At 48.8% G+C, this 13,474-nt stretch overlaps 1 protein-coding gene across 1 annotated transcript in view; it reads right to left on the reverse strand.

Annotated features, from left to right (window-relative positions):
* LOC149349035 (uncharacterized) overlaps window positions 1-13,474 on the reverse strand; it is a 54,091-nt gene that overhangs the window by 19,071 nt on the left and 21,546 nt on the right. The window contains exons 13-20 of the mRNA XM_089541116.1: window positions 12,430-12,726; window positions 9,239-9,439; window positions 8,214-8,303; window positions 5,792-5,906; window positions 4,940-5,096; window positions 3,168-3,232; window positions 1,868-2,005; window positions 631-779 (exon numbers count right to left, since the gene is read on the reverse strand). Coding sequence (XP_089397242.1) covers window positions 631-779; window positions 1,868-2,005; window positions 3,168-3,232; window positions 4,940-5,096; window positions 5,792-5,906; window positions 8,214-8,303; window positions 9,239-9,439; window positions 12,430-12,726 — 1,212 coding nt within the window. The remainder of the gene's footprint in view (window positions 1-630; window positions 780-1,867; window positions 2,006-3,167; window positions 3,233-4,939; window positions 5,097-5,791; window positions 5,907-8,213; window positions 8,304-9,238; window positions 9,440-12,429; window positions 12,727-13,474) is intronic.

Raw genomic sequence — 13,474 nt, forward strand, 5'->3', positions numbered from 1 at the left:
GCGTGCTTTTTGGCACGCTCACAAATGGCATTTTTGGCAGCTCCACAAATGGTTTCAGTATTCTCTCGAAATGTTTTGGTGCAGTAATTACCGCGGACAGACGTTTCTCAATCACTTCACTGCAGCCCACTGTGTGCTTGGGGTGACCACTGCAACCAACAGCACGAAACATCAGTGAAACCTGCCCAATTTATTTGTTGCGCACAAAGCAGGATTGCGTGCACGACCGCAGTTTTGAAGCGCCGGTGACACTGCAAAACGCCCGATTCACTGGATCTCGGCACCGGTCGCATCATTCATCGTTCAACAACGAAAGCTAAACAAGCCTTCTAGATTAGCGGCAACAAGCAACAGTCAGGTACAAATCTTGGAGGCCATAACGCAGCTAGCTGCCACCGCCGTGCCACTTTCTAAGTTATCTAAAAAACACTGCACAAAACGTTTCCCTTTCCTTGTTCTAAGTTTGTCTACCTCCTTTTACTTTTGTCTCCTCTCCTTTTCCAAGTGCATGCCAGCCTGTTCCCTTCCTTATCTCGTGCCGGCCTTTCTTCCCGAGTCTACATCACAAGCAAGCCAGCAAGGAAACAAGATGCCTAGCCAGAGTGTGCGTGTGCAGAGGGGGGATAATACCTGGAAGAGGTGGTCCTGTGAGAGGCCTGGTCCGGCCACCCTGGTCACCATCCAGCTGTCACCCAGAGGCACCCGGGCACGGCGTTTCACCACACCGTGGAACAGCAGCGCATCCCAGCAACGGACTCCTACCCACCGGAGCAGTGCCACTGCACAAGGAAGAAAAGGAAAACTTTGTTTCAAGCTCACTCCCTTGAAAAGCAAGACAACTGCTGGGCTGCCTCAGGTTGTCGTGCATTTGGTTGGCCGAGATGGTGCCAAACAGGTTTTCGAGGCTTTCCCAACGTCACTGTCCAAGCCTCTACCCACCCACCAAAGCACAAAGCACAAAGACTCCACCCACTTCTACCCTCCAACCACTTCCAGAAGCCTCAACCCATCACAAAGTGAGATTGGTGGGACGCACTGAGAAGGCACACAGTGTTAGCAGTACAACGACTATTGTCAAGGTCACGGAAGTCCAGCGTGTAACAACCTTGAGTGAAGCCAATGCGATCAGCAATCCTGGCAGGAGGAAAAGGAACTAGCATTCTTGACATGATGAAAAACTCCCGGTTGATGGACGTGCTTTGGCGTGTAGCGCATGTCAGCACAATGCACTCCACGCTTGTGGGACAAAGCCAACTTGTGGGGCAATGCAAGGGAATAACAACGCCAAGACATTACACATGAGGCACAACTGGTGAGAGAGCTGCTTCATGTGCATTATTCACAACAGCGCTGGAAACATGGACAAAAGGGGAGAATAGACAAAACAAGTGCTGAGTCGTGCTTGTCATAGCCCTCGGAGATGCTGTTTTTCCGGATCATCACAAGTCCTTAAAAAAAAAAAAAAAAAAACAGCGCTTGTTTTGCCTATTCTCCCCTGTTGTCTGTGTTTCCAGCGCTGTTGTGAATAATGAATATGCATCAACTCGCCAAACTTTTTTTCACTGCTTCATGTGCCCTGTCCTTGTTAACCCTTTGTTTTTTTTTTTTGTTTTTTCGCAGTTTTGAGACTTCTGGAGCAAAAATGACCAGCCAAGTAGTCTACCAAAAAGCTCTGCTTAAACTTATTTCTCACATTTTTCTTCTTTTTAACGACCCCTCGCGTCTTGGCGCTGCAAATCTTGTTGCACCTTCAGCCATGCTTCACACATCAGCTGCTGACAAACAAGCAGTGGGCAGCAACTGTGAGCTGCGAACGAGTTCCATATCCTCGCCCGTCAACGAAAGCACCAAGGGAAGAGCAACTGACCCAGGAAGATGCAGCTGGCTGCTATGGGGCACAGGACCAGGGCCACCAGGGCAGCGACGACCGGCTGCAGCAGCCCCAGGACCAGCCCCTGCCACAGGATCGCTTCGCCCAGCACACAGATGCGGTTGCGCTCGGGAGCTGCGCACAGCAGTAATAGAGACCAAACAATGAATGTAAGAACGGGGTGGAGGAGTGCATTCAAAAGGTACTCTCACATCATGAATGCCACGCTACCCATATCCCGTGAGAAGAAAGCATACAACGGCTGTACAATACAAGAACTCACCTATGGGGCAGAACTGTAGCAATTGGTTATGGTACTCGGCTGCTGACCCGAAAGATGCGGGTTCAATCCCGGCTGCGGCAATACAATTTCAATGGAGGCGAAATTCTAGAGGCCCGTGTACTGTGCGGTGTCAGTGCACGTTAAAGAACCCCAGGTGGTCGAAATTTCCGGAGCCCTCCACTACGGCGTCCCTCATAGCCAGAGTCGCTTTGGGACGTTAAACCCCAATAAACGAAGCAATCAATTGTAATGAAAGGTTTGAACTTAAGGCAAGCTATGAAAGGAAAAGTGATAGGAGTAACATTAGGAGAAAGGGTGAGAGAGCACAGTGGGTTGGGAAACAAACAAGAGCTGATGAAAACCCAGTCGAAAACAAGAACAAAAATGAGCATGGGGCAGGGCATAGAGGAGAAAACCGATGTTTTCTCCAGGATAATGGAGTGAGTTCCGAGCAAAGGCAAGCATACAGCAGGGGATGGCAGAGGCTAGGAAGTCTGCAGGATAGGGTCAACCGGAGGGATACGGCAGAGCCCTTTGTCCTGTAGCAGATGACGGTATGGAGAAAGGCAACACAACGAAAAGCAGAGTTCATCCCATGTTACAGCAACCTCAGGCATTTCACTGCTCCATAGACAGGCAATCTGGAGTTGCTCTGCTGGCAAGCTGACACCCAACACTACCATCAACAGCCATATTCCCCCACCAAAGCTTGCATCCTGCGTACACGAACAAGTAGACAAGAACAGAAATAGACTGCCCCTACGCACAAAAAGAGGGTCCAACAATTCACCCTCACCACTAGAGCTGCAAATCCACACTTTTTCGGAAGACATTCCAACTCAGGCCAACGCCAATCCAAAGCCACTCTCCAAAAGGGCCGCGTGCAAAGACACACGCCACAAGAGTGGCAGCTCTTATGTGCACAACTATATTTTACAAACACACACTGCACACTCGCTTTTCTTTCACAGCTACACGACAAAAGGCATATCCGAAGGAGCAGTGACAACACACCTGGCGAGTCGAAGTCGTAGGCCAGCACCATGACCAGATGAAAGACAAGCATCACACATGGCATCCTGCACAGGCAGAAAAGGGAAGACCACTCACTTACCAATGGCCTGTGCGTAATATGCCTGCTGCATCTGCGGCGTTAAATATCAGCCCACTAGTCCTAAGGGGCAATGTCTCGCCTATACTTAATCTATAAATTACACTACAACGTTCCTGATCAGCATGAGCGACCCCTAGTTCCACCTGAGTATATGTAGAGTTATTCGTTTTCGGGTTTTATATTTTTTCAAATACGGGGGGTAAAAATCGGGCGTTATTTTTCGGCTTGATAATAGGGGAGAAATCGGGTTTTTCGTAGAAAATCTCCGAAATTCAGGTTTTATCGGGTTAAATTTGCAAACTAATAACTTATTCGATTTGCTGTAACCGGTGTGTAACAATTAGGGCTATATTTTGGGCTGCTTCCAAGAAAGTATTGCAAAATTTTGCGTTTCTTTCGTAATTAATTATTACTCGCAGTGAGAGGCAACGGTCAGTTTTGAGAAAAGAAACATTTTATTCACGACGGCTGGTCATCGATGTTCTACACGTCCTTATTAACATACATAATCATCTGCATGCGCAACATCTCGGTTTCCATCCGAGACCTGTCTGGTCTCTGCAGGTACACCTTAGCTGAGAGAATGTTCGCTCAACGTCACAGCTGCCATTAGCTAGGCACAACAATGACAACGCTACATTTGCTAGCCTTGGGTAACGCACAGTTGCGTCGTTCCAATAGTCCACCACTTCACCACCTTCATTTGTGGGGCTAGCTTGCAGCAAGTACTGGTTAAACTCTCGCGAAGCGAGCCTACATCGTCCATCACGGAAATAAAGAGGGGTTGGTAGTCATCAAACGACTGACTCAGCAGCCGCTTCTGGAACGGATCGAGTGCGGCTCCCAGTTTCCACAATGTCAACTGGTTGTCTTCTTTGTCTGAGACTGGAGGCACAGCAATTCCGTGGGCACAGTAGTTTCAGAAATCGGGAAAAATCGGGTTTTACCCGATATTTTAGGAACACGTTCGGGGTGCAAAAATCGGGTAAAATCGGGTTTTACCCGAAAACGAACAACCCTAAGTATATGCCATCCTGTTTATTCAACTCTACAAGCATCCAACGCCGAAAGTGTTTCTGACGCTCTCATAAATTTCCTGCCCATTGTGAGAACGACAAGAGGATGCAGTCTGTCCAGAACAACAAGTAAAGTGTTTCCAAGCTTGAAGCTGAAGCAATATGTACACATAAATGAGATCTAATTATAGTAAGATACAACTCAAGAATGAAGCGGCAATGTCCTTCAAAGGAGCCCCTCAATCCAATGGGTCGACCGATTCTCCTTTTTGACTGGTCCCCTCGAACCTGCTAAATCGCAGGGGGTGGCACATGAAGGGGGAATAACGACTGCTTAATCGGATTAACCCCAGCGTCATGAAAATTGGTTGACGCCGTTGGCTGGAGCTGGCTTCCTTTGAGGGGCATCTGCACTTTGTTTTTGAGTTGTATCTGAATAAAGTAAGTGAACACATGAACTGGTCATCCCCTTGAGCACCTCAGGTTTCCATTGGTCAGCCCTTGAGATTTCACTGCCTCGAGCCCCGGCAATGAAGCCCTTAACACATCCATACTTAACAACTTGTCCCTGTGCTCCCACCCTCAAATTTCCCTTTGGCCGCCTACCCAAAAAGAATGCCGAGAAAGTCAACTGATAGCAAAGTGGGGAGACCCACCACAGTGGAGCCAGGAGAGCAGCCACCAGTGATGTTGAGCAGACCACGAGCGACACGATGGGAAAGAGCAGCACCAACAGCACGGTGCCCACCAGGCCCTTGACGAGATAGTTCCAGATGCGGTTCAGGTGCCGGCTCAGACCCTTGCCCACAAAGCCTGGCAGCAGAGCAGGGGGACAGGAAGCAGTTATAGTACCAACACTCTGTCAGCTCACGGAGACACCCAGCATTATCTCAAGTTGGTCCGTATCGATAGATTACAAATACGCTTATTCCACTGAAAACAGAGCTTTCATAAGTTTGAAAGGGTAATAAAAAAAAAACTCACTACACCTATTGCCGCCGCTGGCTGCTTTCGGAAGAAAACTGCACAGCGTCAAGGCGGTTTTTTTGCGTGCACATCCTCGACGCAATGATACACCATCATCCACTTCAAAACTGTGATGGTAGAGCCCTGTTCAGTCTTGACGTTACGAGTTTGAGTCGAGTGATAATGCAATTTTGCTAAGCAACAAATGCGCACACCTAAAAATTGTGATGGTAGAGCCCTGTTCAGTCTTGACATTTAGTTTGAGTTGAGTGATAGGAAAATCTTTAAATGCAATTTTGCTGAGCAACGAATGCGCATTTTTCTGCCGGACAAACACCAGCATAGCCAGAAAGAGCCGGAAAATCGATTTTTCCTAAGAAGTTGGATGGAGCTGATCCAGCTTTAATTCGAACCAATTTTGACGCATAGCTAGAAGGGCAAGGGTGCAGTCCGTTGCATGAACTGGTCAGCATTCAGATAGAGGCAGATCTATAGCAACAGGACAAGAAAAGGTGGTTGCTGCTGCTGGCAAACCTCCTCACCGGAGTCCGGCTGAGCCTCAAAGTCCGTTCTCGATTTGGAGATGTGCCTCCACAGCCGATTCAGCCGGGAGCAGAGGGTTTGCGTGGACGACGACTTACGGGGCTGCAGCCTCCCCTGCAGGGCGACACCAGGACAACACCAGTGGAGTCAATAAAAATACGCTGGATAGGACACGCCATCTCTTATGGAAGTTACCCGAGGGCTGTGCCTTCTGTGAGCAACTGATGGCCAAGCACCTCTCTACAGCGATGCACAAATGTTTTACGGCAAAAACCATTAATGGGAGCCCACCGTGGATCACAACGAAACTGAAGCACACTGTAGTTCCAGTTCTTTTGGCTTGGCTTGGCTAGCACCAAAGCGGATTAGCACCAAGCCAAGGCAAGCCAAACCAAGAGCACAGCCAAGAGAGAGAGAGAGAGAGAAGGAAAGAAGAAGTATCACAGAAAGTAGAAAAGAAGAGGAGGACGAAGAAAGAAATGAGAGATGAAAATCAGGAGAAAATTTAGGGACACCATCACAGAGAGAGAAATGGAAAGAGGAGGAAAAAATTTACTGGCCAGACAAGGCTACAGCTTAGTGACAACGCGAGACGGTTCTAGCCAAATGCTTCAACTAAGCTGCAGCTTAGTCTAGCTAATTCGCAACAGGCACAGTCAGCAAATGTTCACATAGCGGAGGCAGGATATGCGACAGTCACCACACAAACCACAGATGGTACGTGATGAGCGCGCAGTTTTGGGCACATTGGAAGAATGAAAGAACCATGCACTGGCTCCCGGAAGAATGAAAAAAAGGAAGAAGTTTCATTCTCTGGATGTGCAGCTCAGAAAACAGAACAATGCTACCGGGAATTTTTCGGCTTAGCGACAGGGGCCCATCGACCGACAAGTAACATCTGCCATTGCATGCATGTCACAGGAGTGCATGAAAATATGCACCATGCAATTGAGGCCTCTAAAAAGATGACTGTTCGCTATGCTGGTCACACCTTGACATGACCTCCATTCAGCAGCCTGTACGAAATAACCAGTGCATGAACCACAGTGTCTGAATCAGCGGACGCTTCCAATGCCGTAGACTGCCATGGGCATTGGCTGTGGCCCTGCCAGCAGTGAAAATTATCTGGATTTCTAAATTAACAGGGGTCTAATTAATAAGGTTGGTATTGAAAGTGTAGGTGATGAACGGTAGGACGCTGTCCCAGTTTTTATGATTTGAATCAACATACACTGACAGCATGATGGCGATCATTCAGTTCATGCATTCAGTTGTACTGGTTGTTTGGGGATGGGAAGACGACGAATTGCCAACGTGTGCAACTCAGGAACAGAGAAGCTGCTCCACGACGTTGGGAGTGAACTGGCGACCACAGTCGCTAATGATAACTCGCGGAGGTCCATGGCAGAGAAGTGTGGATCCGAGCAAGATACGACAGATGGTAAGCAGTACTGTGGCCATCCACTGACAAACACTAATGAAAGGCCAGTTTGATTGGTGGCTCAAGTGGTTACATTTTCATGCTTCCCTTTATTAGCCGGGGGTCTGGAGATTACATGCCATATAACCGACGTAACAAACCCCACCCTTTGACAGGCCACAGTGGGAGAGGAAATTTTGAACACGATTTCTCAGCAATGCAGTCACCCAGTCACACACAAAAAAAAGTGCTGGTACAGTGCATAAAGGGTAAGCTGTCGTAAGGACCTGCACTTGTTGCGCCAACACCCTCCCTCTGTCGCCGCCTTCTCAGGTAGCACCCTAATTATAGGCCCCAGCGATGCTCCGTACAAGTCAGGCCCGAGTCTGGCACCATTCTCATCAATAAATGGAATAGCTTGAGCCCCCTCGCATTCGTCACGCAAGCCATTGTCGCACAAGCTATCGTCTGCATCAATATAGGCTGCAGTTGCATGAGATTCTGCCACTAACAGCTGAGAAGGTGCACAGTTGTCCTGCATGATGTCTGCCCTTTCTTTAAACGAACCGAGTCTTGCAGAGGGCACCAGGTGGCATGGGCGTCCGGAAGGGGGGGCAAGGGGGGGCGGTTGCCCCCCCTTGGAATTACGGATATTATTTATGCACTAGTAGAAAACAACTACATAGCTGCCGCCTCCCCCATAACCGGCCATCGGGTGCACCCCCCTGGAAAAAGTTCTTCGGACGCCCTTGCCAGGTGGCACTGCTGAAGTGAATGGCGAAGTGCGGCGCCATAAGAACCAGTTCTTGTAGAGCACGCAAACTGAACGTACCTATAGTTTAGTGGGAATTTTTGTTTCTGTTCACACTACTACCTCCCTTCGGTGTCCCTTTTAGGCTATACACTTGAGCAGAGTGAAGTTCCTTTCTGCCTTAGCCACCAGCCAGCACAGATATATAGTCTTCGGGAAGGTGCTTGCCATACAGGCACGTGAGACTCACATCTTCCTGGTTGACCTCAAAGTCTGGCATGAACGGTCGGGGAAGGACCAGGCTACGCAAGCTCAGTGGACTGCACCACGGGATCAGAATCTGCAAAATGGCACAATATGTATATATTAGACACATGCGAATAGTGTGTTTCTTGGTTCGAAGAGAATTTGAAGCGAATAGTAATTTCCTTCGAATAATTTTGAGGCGAATATTTTGAATACTTCTGGCCCACAAAAAGGTTTAATGGTGCAACAAGCCCCATTCAACCCTTTTCAAGGCTGCAAAACCTTGCCCTCCCCTCCCAGCTTCCCCTGTGCCTTAATTCTCTCATCCTCTCCCTTCTGGATTGAGGGCGGAATTCGTCAACACCACAATTTCCCCTCTCAGCTCCACCATCACCCGTGGCCGGCCGAACGTGCATATCAGGAGGCGTCGCAGATACAGCTCTCTGAAAAGTCTGCCCACTACTCTCATCATCATCAGCCTGATTACTCCCACTGCAGGGCAAAGGCCTCTCCCATGTCTCTCCAATTAACCCTGTCCTTCGCCAGTTGCGGCCCCTGTATCCCCGCAAACTTCGTAATCTCATCTGCCCACCTAACTTTCTGCCGCCCCCTGCTACGTTTGCCTTCTCTTGGAATCCACTCTGTACAGCTGTATATCATGCCATTAAAATCATAAAGCCAAGCTAGTTGGTGGCTTTTAACACAATGAAAGAGAGAGACAATGGACAAAGGAAGACTTAACACCGTGAAAGCTGTTCTTTCCTTTTTTATGCAGACACTAGCACAGACACCAGTGTTTGTGGTGTCTACTCTTTTTTTGCCAATAGTCACTTTGTGGTGGTACCATTTTTCATAGTACGCAAAGCCCCGACCCACAGTACTTAAGTTCTGAAACAATGTGTGATGCACACAAAACCAGTGCCGAGCCTAGTTCAGTCCTCACGGCTGGACTTTCTTCGGAGGGGCGAAGTGGCCAATAAGAAGAGGTGTAGGAGAAGGCTGCCAGGGGGCCTTCATCCGCACTCTTACCCCGAGCAGGAACATGGCGTTGCAGGTGTGCGCCCAGGTGCGGTGGCAGAAGTTCCCCCATCGCCACAGGGGCAGGCGGGTGGAGGTCAGCCGCGTGCTCTGCTTCTCGGCCACATACGTGGGGCGCTCACTCAGCAGCAGGGTGTCACCCCCACCCCCGGGGAGGCCCCCCTCCGAAGAGGGACCCCCTACCCGCCGAACCTGCACACATTCACAGGTATGTCTCCCGCACCACTCTATGCAGGGGCCAAGCTCGGAGGCAAACCAACACAAATGTTCATCATGTTCCTGTCCATCGCTCTGCCAATGCAAAAATGGTTTGCAATGCACCAGTGCGGGCATTTGTTTTCTTTACGGTGACCGCTATTTAATAGGGGTGTGCGAATATCAAATTTTTCGAATACGAATCGAATACGAATACTTAGTTCCGAATATCGAATCGAATATCGAATAATCAAGGAAAGACGCACTTAACCACTGCAAAACATTTATTTGAGCATCCAAGAACATCACAGTTCAACTATCAATAAGTAAATGAACACAAAAGGTGTGTGTGGCTGTACAGAAAGTATCGAAGTCTAGAACATTATTCTTAGAAGAGTGGAATTTTCACAGAAAATGGCTAGTACACAGCACTGATTGAATCTAGCATGCCATCAGTGCAAAAGCGCTTTGCTGGGATGAACATTAAAGGTTCTTGTGAAGGAAAAAGAGCTGCTCCACATGGTCAGGCAGTAGTAGTTCCCTTCTAGCTGAAACGACTTCTCCAGCCACAGATAATTCCCTCTCACTTGGCACTGAAGTGGCAGGTATTGCGAGGTACTTCGTGCACAGCTTTGACTCTACCAGCTTCGCAGGTATAGCCACAAAGAAGCTCACAAGCACAGTCAGCTACGGTATGGCCCAACATTGCGCATGGCTCTGGACGCCGCCATGTTGTTATGTCTATGTCGATTGGACTTGAGCACCGAAATGAACGCCGGTGCTCGCAATAAACTATTCGGCTAAATACAAATACTCGCATGAGATCGAATAATCGAAACAACACGAATACTTAAATTTCGAATCGAATACGAATAGCAAAAATCTAATATTCGAATTATATTCGAAAATTTCGAATATTCGCACACCCCTCCTATTTAACCCTTTCACTGCCAGGTTTTTTTACTCACATCTGCACACACCCTGCCGGGTTTTTTTTGCATGTTAGTTTCATGGAAATTTTTTGCTAGTAACGCACTAAAATGCTCTGCAGGACATGTAGACATGTTTATTCAGGATAATCTTATAGATATTAGTTGTAATGAATCAAATCTTCCAGCACCAATCTGGCCTGTCGGATTTCCTCCTCTTACGCGGATTTTTCGGTGGCAGGGGGACTTCATCGCTGTCATCACTCGACAAGGCACTTAGGTGGGCGCCTTCCTCGTTCTCATTATCATTGAACTCAGAATTCACAAGCAATTTTGAATTTCTTCGTCTGTCAAAGCGCGGACGAGTGTGGCACAGAGCCTCATGGCTGCTGTGCATAGACCAAAACGAAGTCACTCCCATGTGGAAACATGCGCGCCATCTGTTGTTTAAAATTTACCCTACAAGATCTATGAATTTTTTGAGTCTTCCATAGATGGCGCTACATGTTTGCATAGTTTTTTTTTACACGAGTATTATCGGGAGCGGCAGGGGGTGAGTTAAAAAGCCAAAACGAGTTAACTCGGGATAGGCAGGGGGTGTGCATATGTGGTAGCCCGAGTTATCTCGGGAGTGGCAGATTAAGGGTTAAGGACATGCTTCCCCGCTCTAAGGCGTTGGCTGCCCATGAATATGTGCTGCCCTCTATGTCCGCTAGTTCGAACTAGCACTTGCACTGTTCGTGCTTCTGTGCATAGAGGGCACTACTCTGTGGTGCGGTGTAGCATCACTGGAAGCTTTCTTCCAAGCTTTTACTCTAGTGAAGCAGTCACAAGAAATGCTTTCAGCGGCTCTAGCCTTGATGGGCCAGCACTGCATGTGCGGGAAACAGCACGTTCAGCACTGCAAATTGCTGTTGCTGAGTCTCGTGTTACACAGGCATAGTAAACATAAGTCAGTTCTTAAGATGGGGGACGAGCGCTTGTTCTGTTTATTTCTGTCCTGTGTCCTGTTCTTCACACAGTTTTACGTTTCGTTATATCAGTAAGTTTTTAGAGCGCAGCTCTTAGGCGTTTATTATGACTTGAGTGTTTGCATCGGCGTAACCAAAAGAGCGAATGAGGAGCACAGCGGCGAATGAAAGCACAGTGGCAGCGGTGAAAGTGCGAGGAGCAAAGCGAAGGAGGAGGGTACGGAGAAAGCTTGAGCAGGGTATGACAAGACGGGAGGAGGAGGGTATGGCAAAAGGGTGAGGAGGTCAGCACGGCCAGAGCAGAGGTGGTGGGTACAGCCGAAGTGTGAGGAGGACAACAGAGGAAAAAAGGTATGCAGCGAGTAAGCGGGGGCGCTAGGAGGAAAGTGGAGAAGGGTATGGCGAAAGTGATAGAACCAGTTGTGTTCCATCTGCAAAATGCTCCAGCTTATTTTGAACACATGCTTTTTAGTTATCCCCCTGCAACAACGCCCTTGCACCCTTGTAGAACTTGTATAAATAAGAAATAGGAGAAGGAAACATTTTCCTCACCAGACATAGCTGTAAAAACAAAGACATACATTGCACATGAATTTTATTCTACTTGGAATGAGCAAACTCTTTTGACAGCTACACAGCCTGGAACTACCCCAAGCCAGCGCAAGGACAGTACTGCTCTGTCTTGCTCAAATTCCGCTGGATGTCTTCATCATCTACTACATCATCTACTTCATCATCTACTACTCATCATCTACTACTTCATCATCATCTACTACTTCATCATCTCCGGGTAGAAATGGCTGCATAGTACCTTCTTTGTCAAAAGTAACCAGGCTGCATGATTTGCTTCTAGCTCATACAGTGGAGCCTTTACAGCTTCCCTGAATCTGAAATGGTTGTTAAAGGTAAGGACTGGGGTCTTCTTGCCTTCCAACACCTTTCGATCTTTAGCAAAGCCACAAGGGCTCCACAATACAAGCTAGAAGCAAACCATGCAGCCTGGTTACTTTTGACAAAGACGGTACTATGCAGCCATTTCTACCCGGAGATGGTGTAGTAGCAGTGGTAGGAGTGGCAAGAAGCCCACCTGCCACCGGGAGGGCCTCCACACGTGTGTCTGCCAGGTGAAGGTGCGGGTGGGGGCCCTGAGGCGGGCCAGCTCGGCGGCCAGGGCGGGCGCCTGCTCCCTCAGGAAGGACAGGTCCCGGGCCACGAAGTAGGCCGCCTGGCAGAGTCCCCGCTCCCGGCACAGGGCCAGGGCCGTCTCGTGGGCCTCCAGGCAGTGCTCCCGCTCCAGCTGGCCCTGCACGCCCCGCAGGTGGCTGCGCAGCCACGGACCAATCAGGGAGAGCACAGGGGACTCCTCCTGCAGCCGGTCACGCTCCTGCAGGGGGGGGGGGGGGGGGGAGAGGGTGGTCCAAAAGAGAAGGACGCAAGAGGCACTTCAATGCATGCCCTGGGGCTAAGCGAGTGGCAAGTTCGCAGCACATGGTGCAAATTTTGCCTCGGCCATGTGTATGCTCCACAGAGGCAGTCCTGCTGAGAACTTCTCATCTTACCAATGCTTGCACTGACCTCAACGCTTTGGAGGTGATGCAACGCACAGCTCCAACACATGTGGCTCCTGCCCCCAAACACTTACTCTATTCTACAGCCCTTCCATCCTGTTCTTCCTTCCTCAGGCCATCATGCACTTAAAATCCTTTTGTGTTTCTTCTCACAGCTACTGCAAGGTACACTAGCACACTCCTGTAGCAATGCTCACAACTAGAACTGTTGTAGCAGGTCCCTTTGCTGCCACGCACTCCTAACAGCACTATAAATGCTTGTATGCATAGTTCATACGACGGGAAACTGTTCAGACACTCATATACCATACAATCTCATGTAAACGCTGTACCCATGTATGGGCCGCATCCCAATCTGGACTAGACAGCTGAGAAAAAAAAACGCGTTATACGTTTTTCGTTCATTTGTCTATGGGCTTCACCTTTAATTCACACCCGAATTTAAAACAAAACAGTGCAGCCCTTACGTGAATTTATACAGCAAAATGCCCTACCAGTGGGGCAGGCTGGCATGACACATCAAGGCAACCGGTGTTACCAAGAGCAACTTCTGACATGTGCACA

The sequence above is a fragment of the Amblyomma mixtum genome, chromosome 4 (assembly GCF_055824585.1).
Source record: "Amblyomma mixtum isolate Tamu chromosome 4, ASM5582458v1, whole genome shotgun sequence".
In the NCBI taxonomy this organism is placed as follows: domain Eukaryota; kingdom Metazoa; phylum Arthropoda; class Arachnida; order Ixodida; family Ixodidae; genus Amblyomma; species Amblyomma mixtum.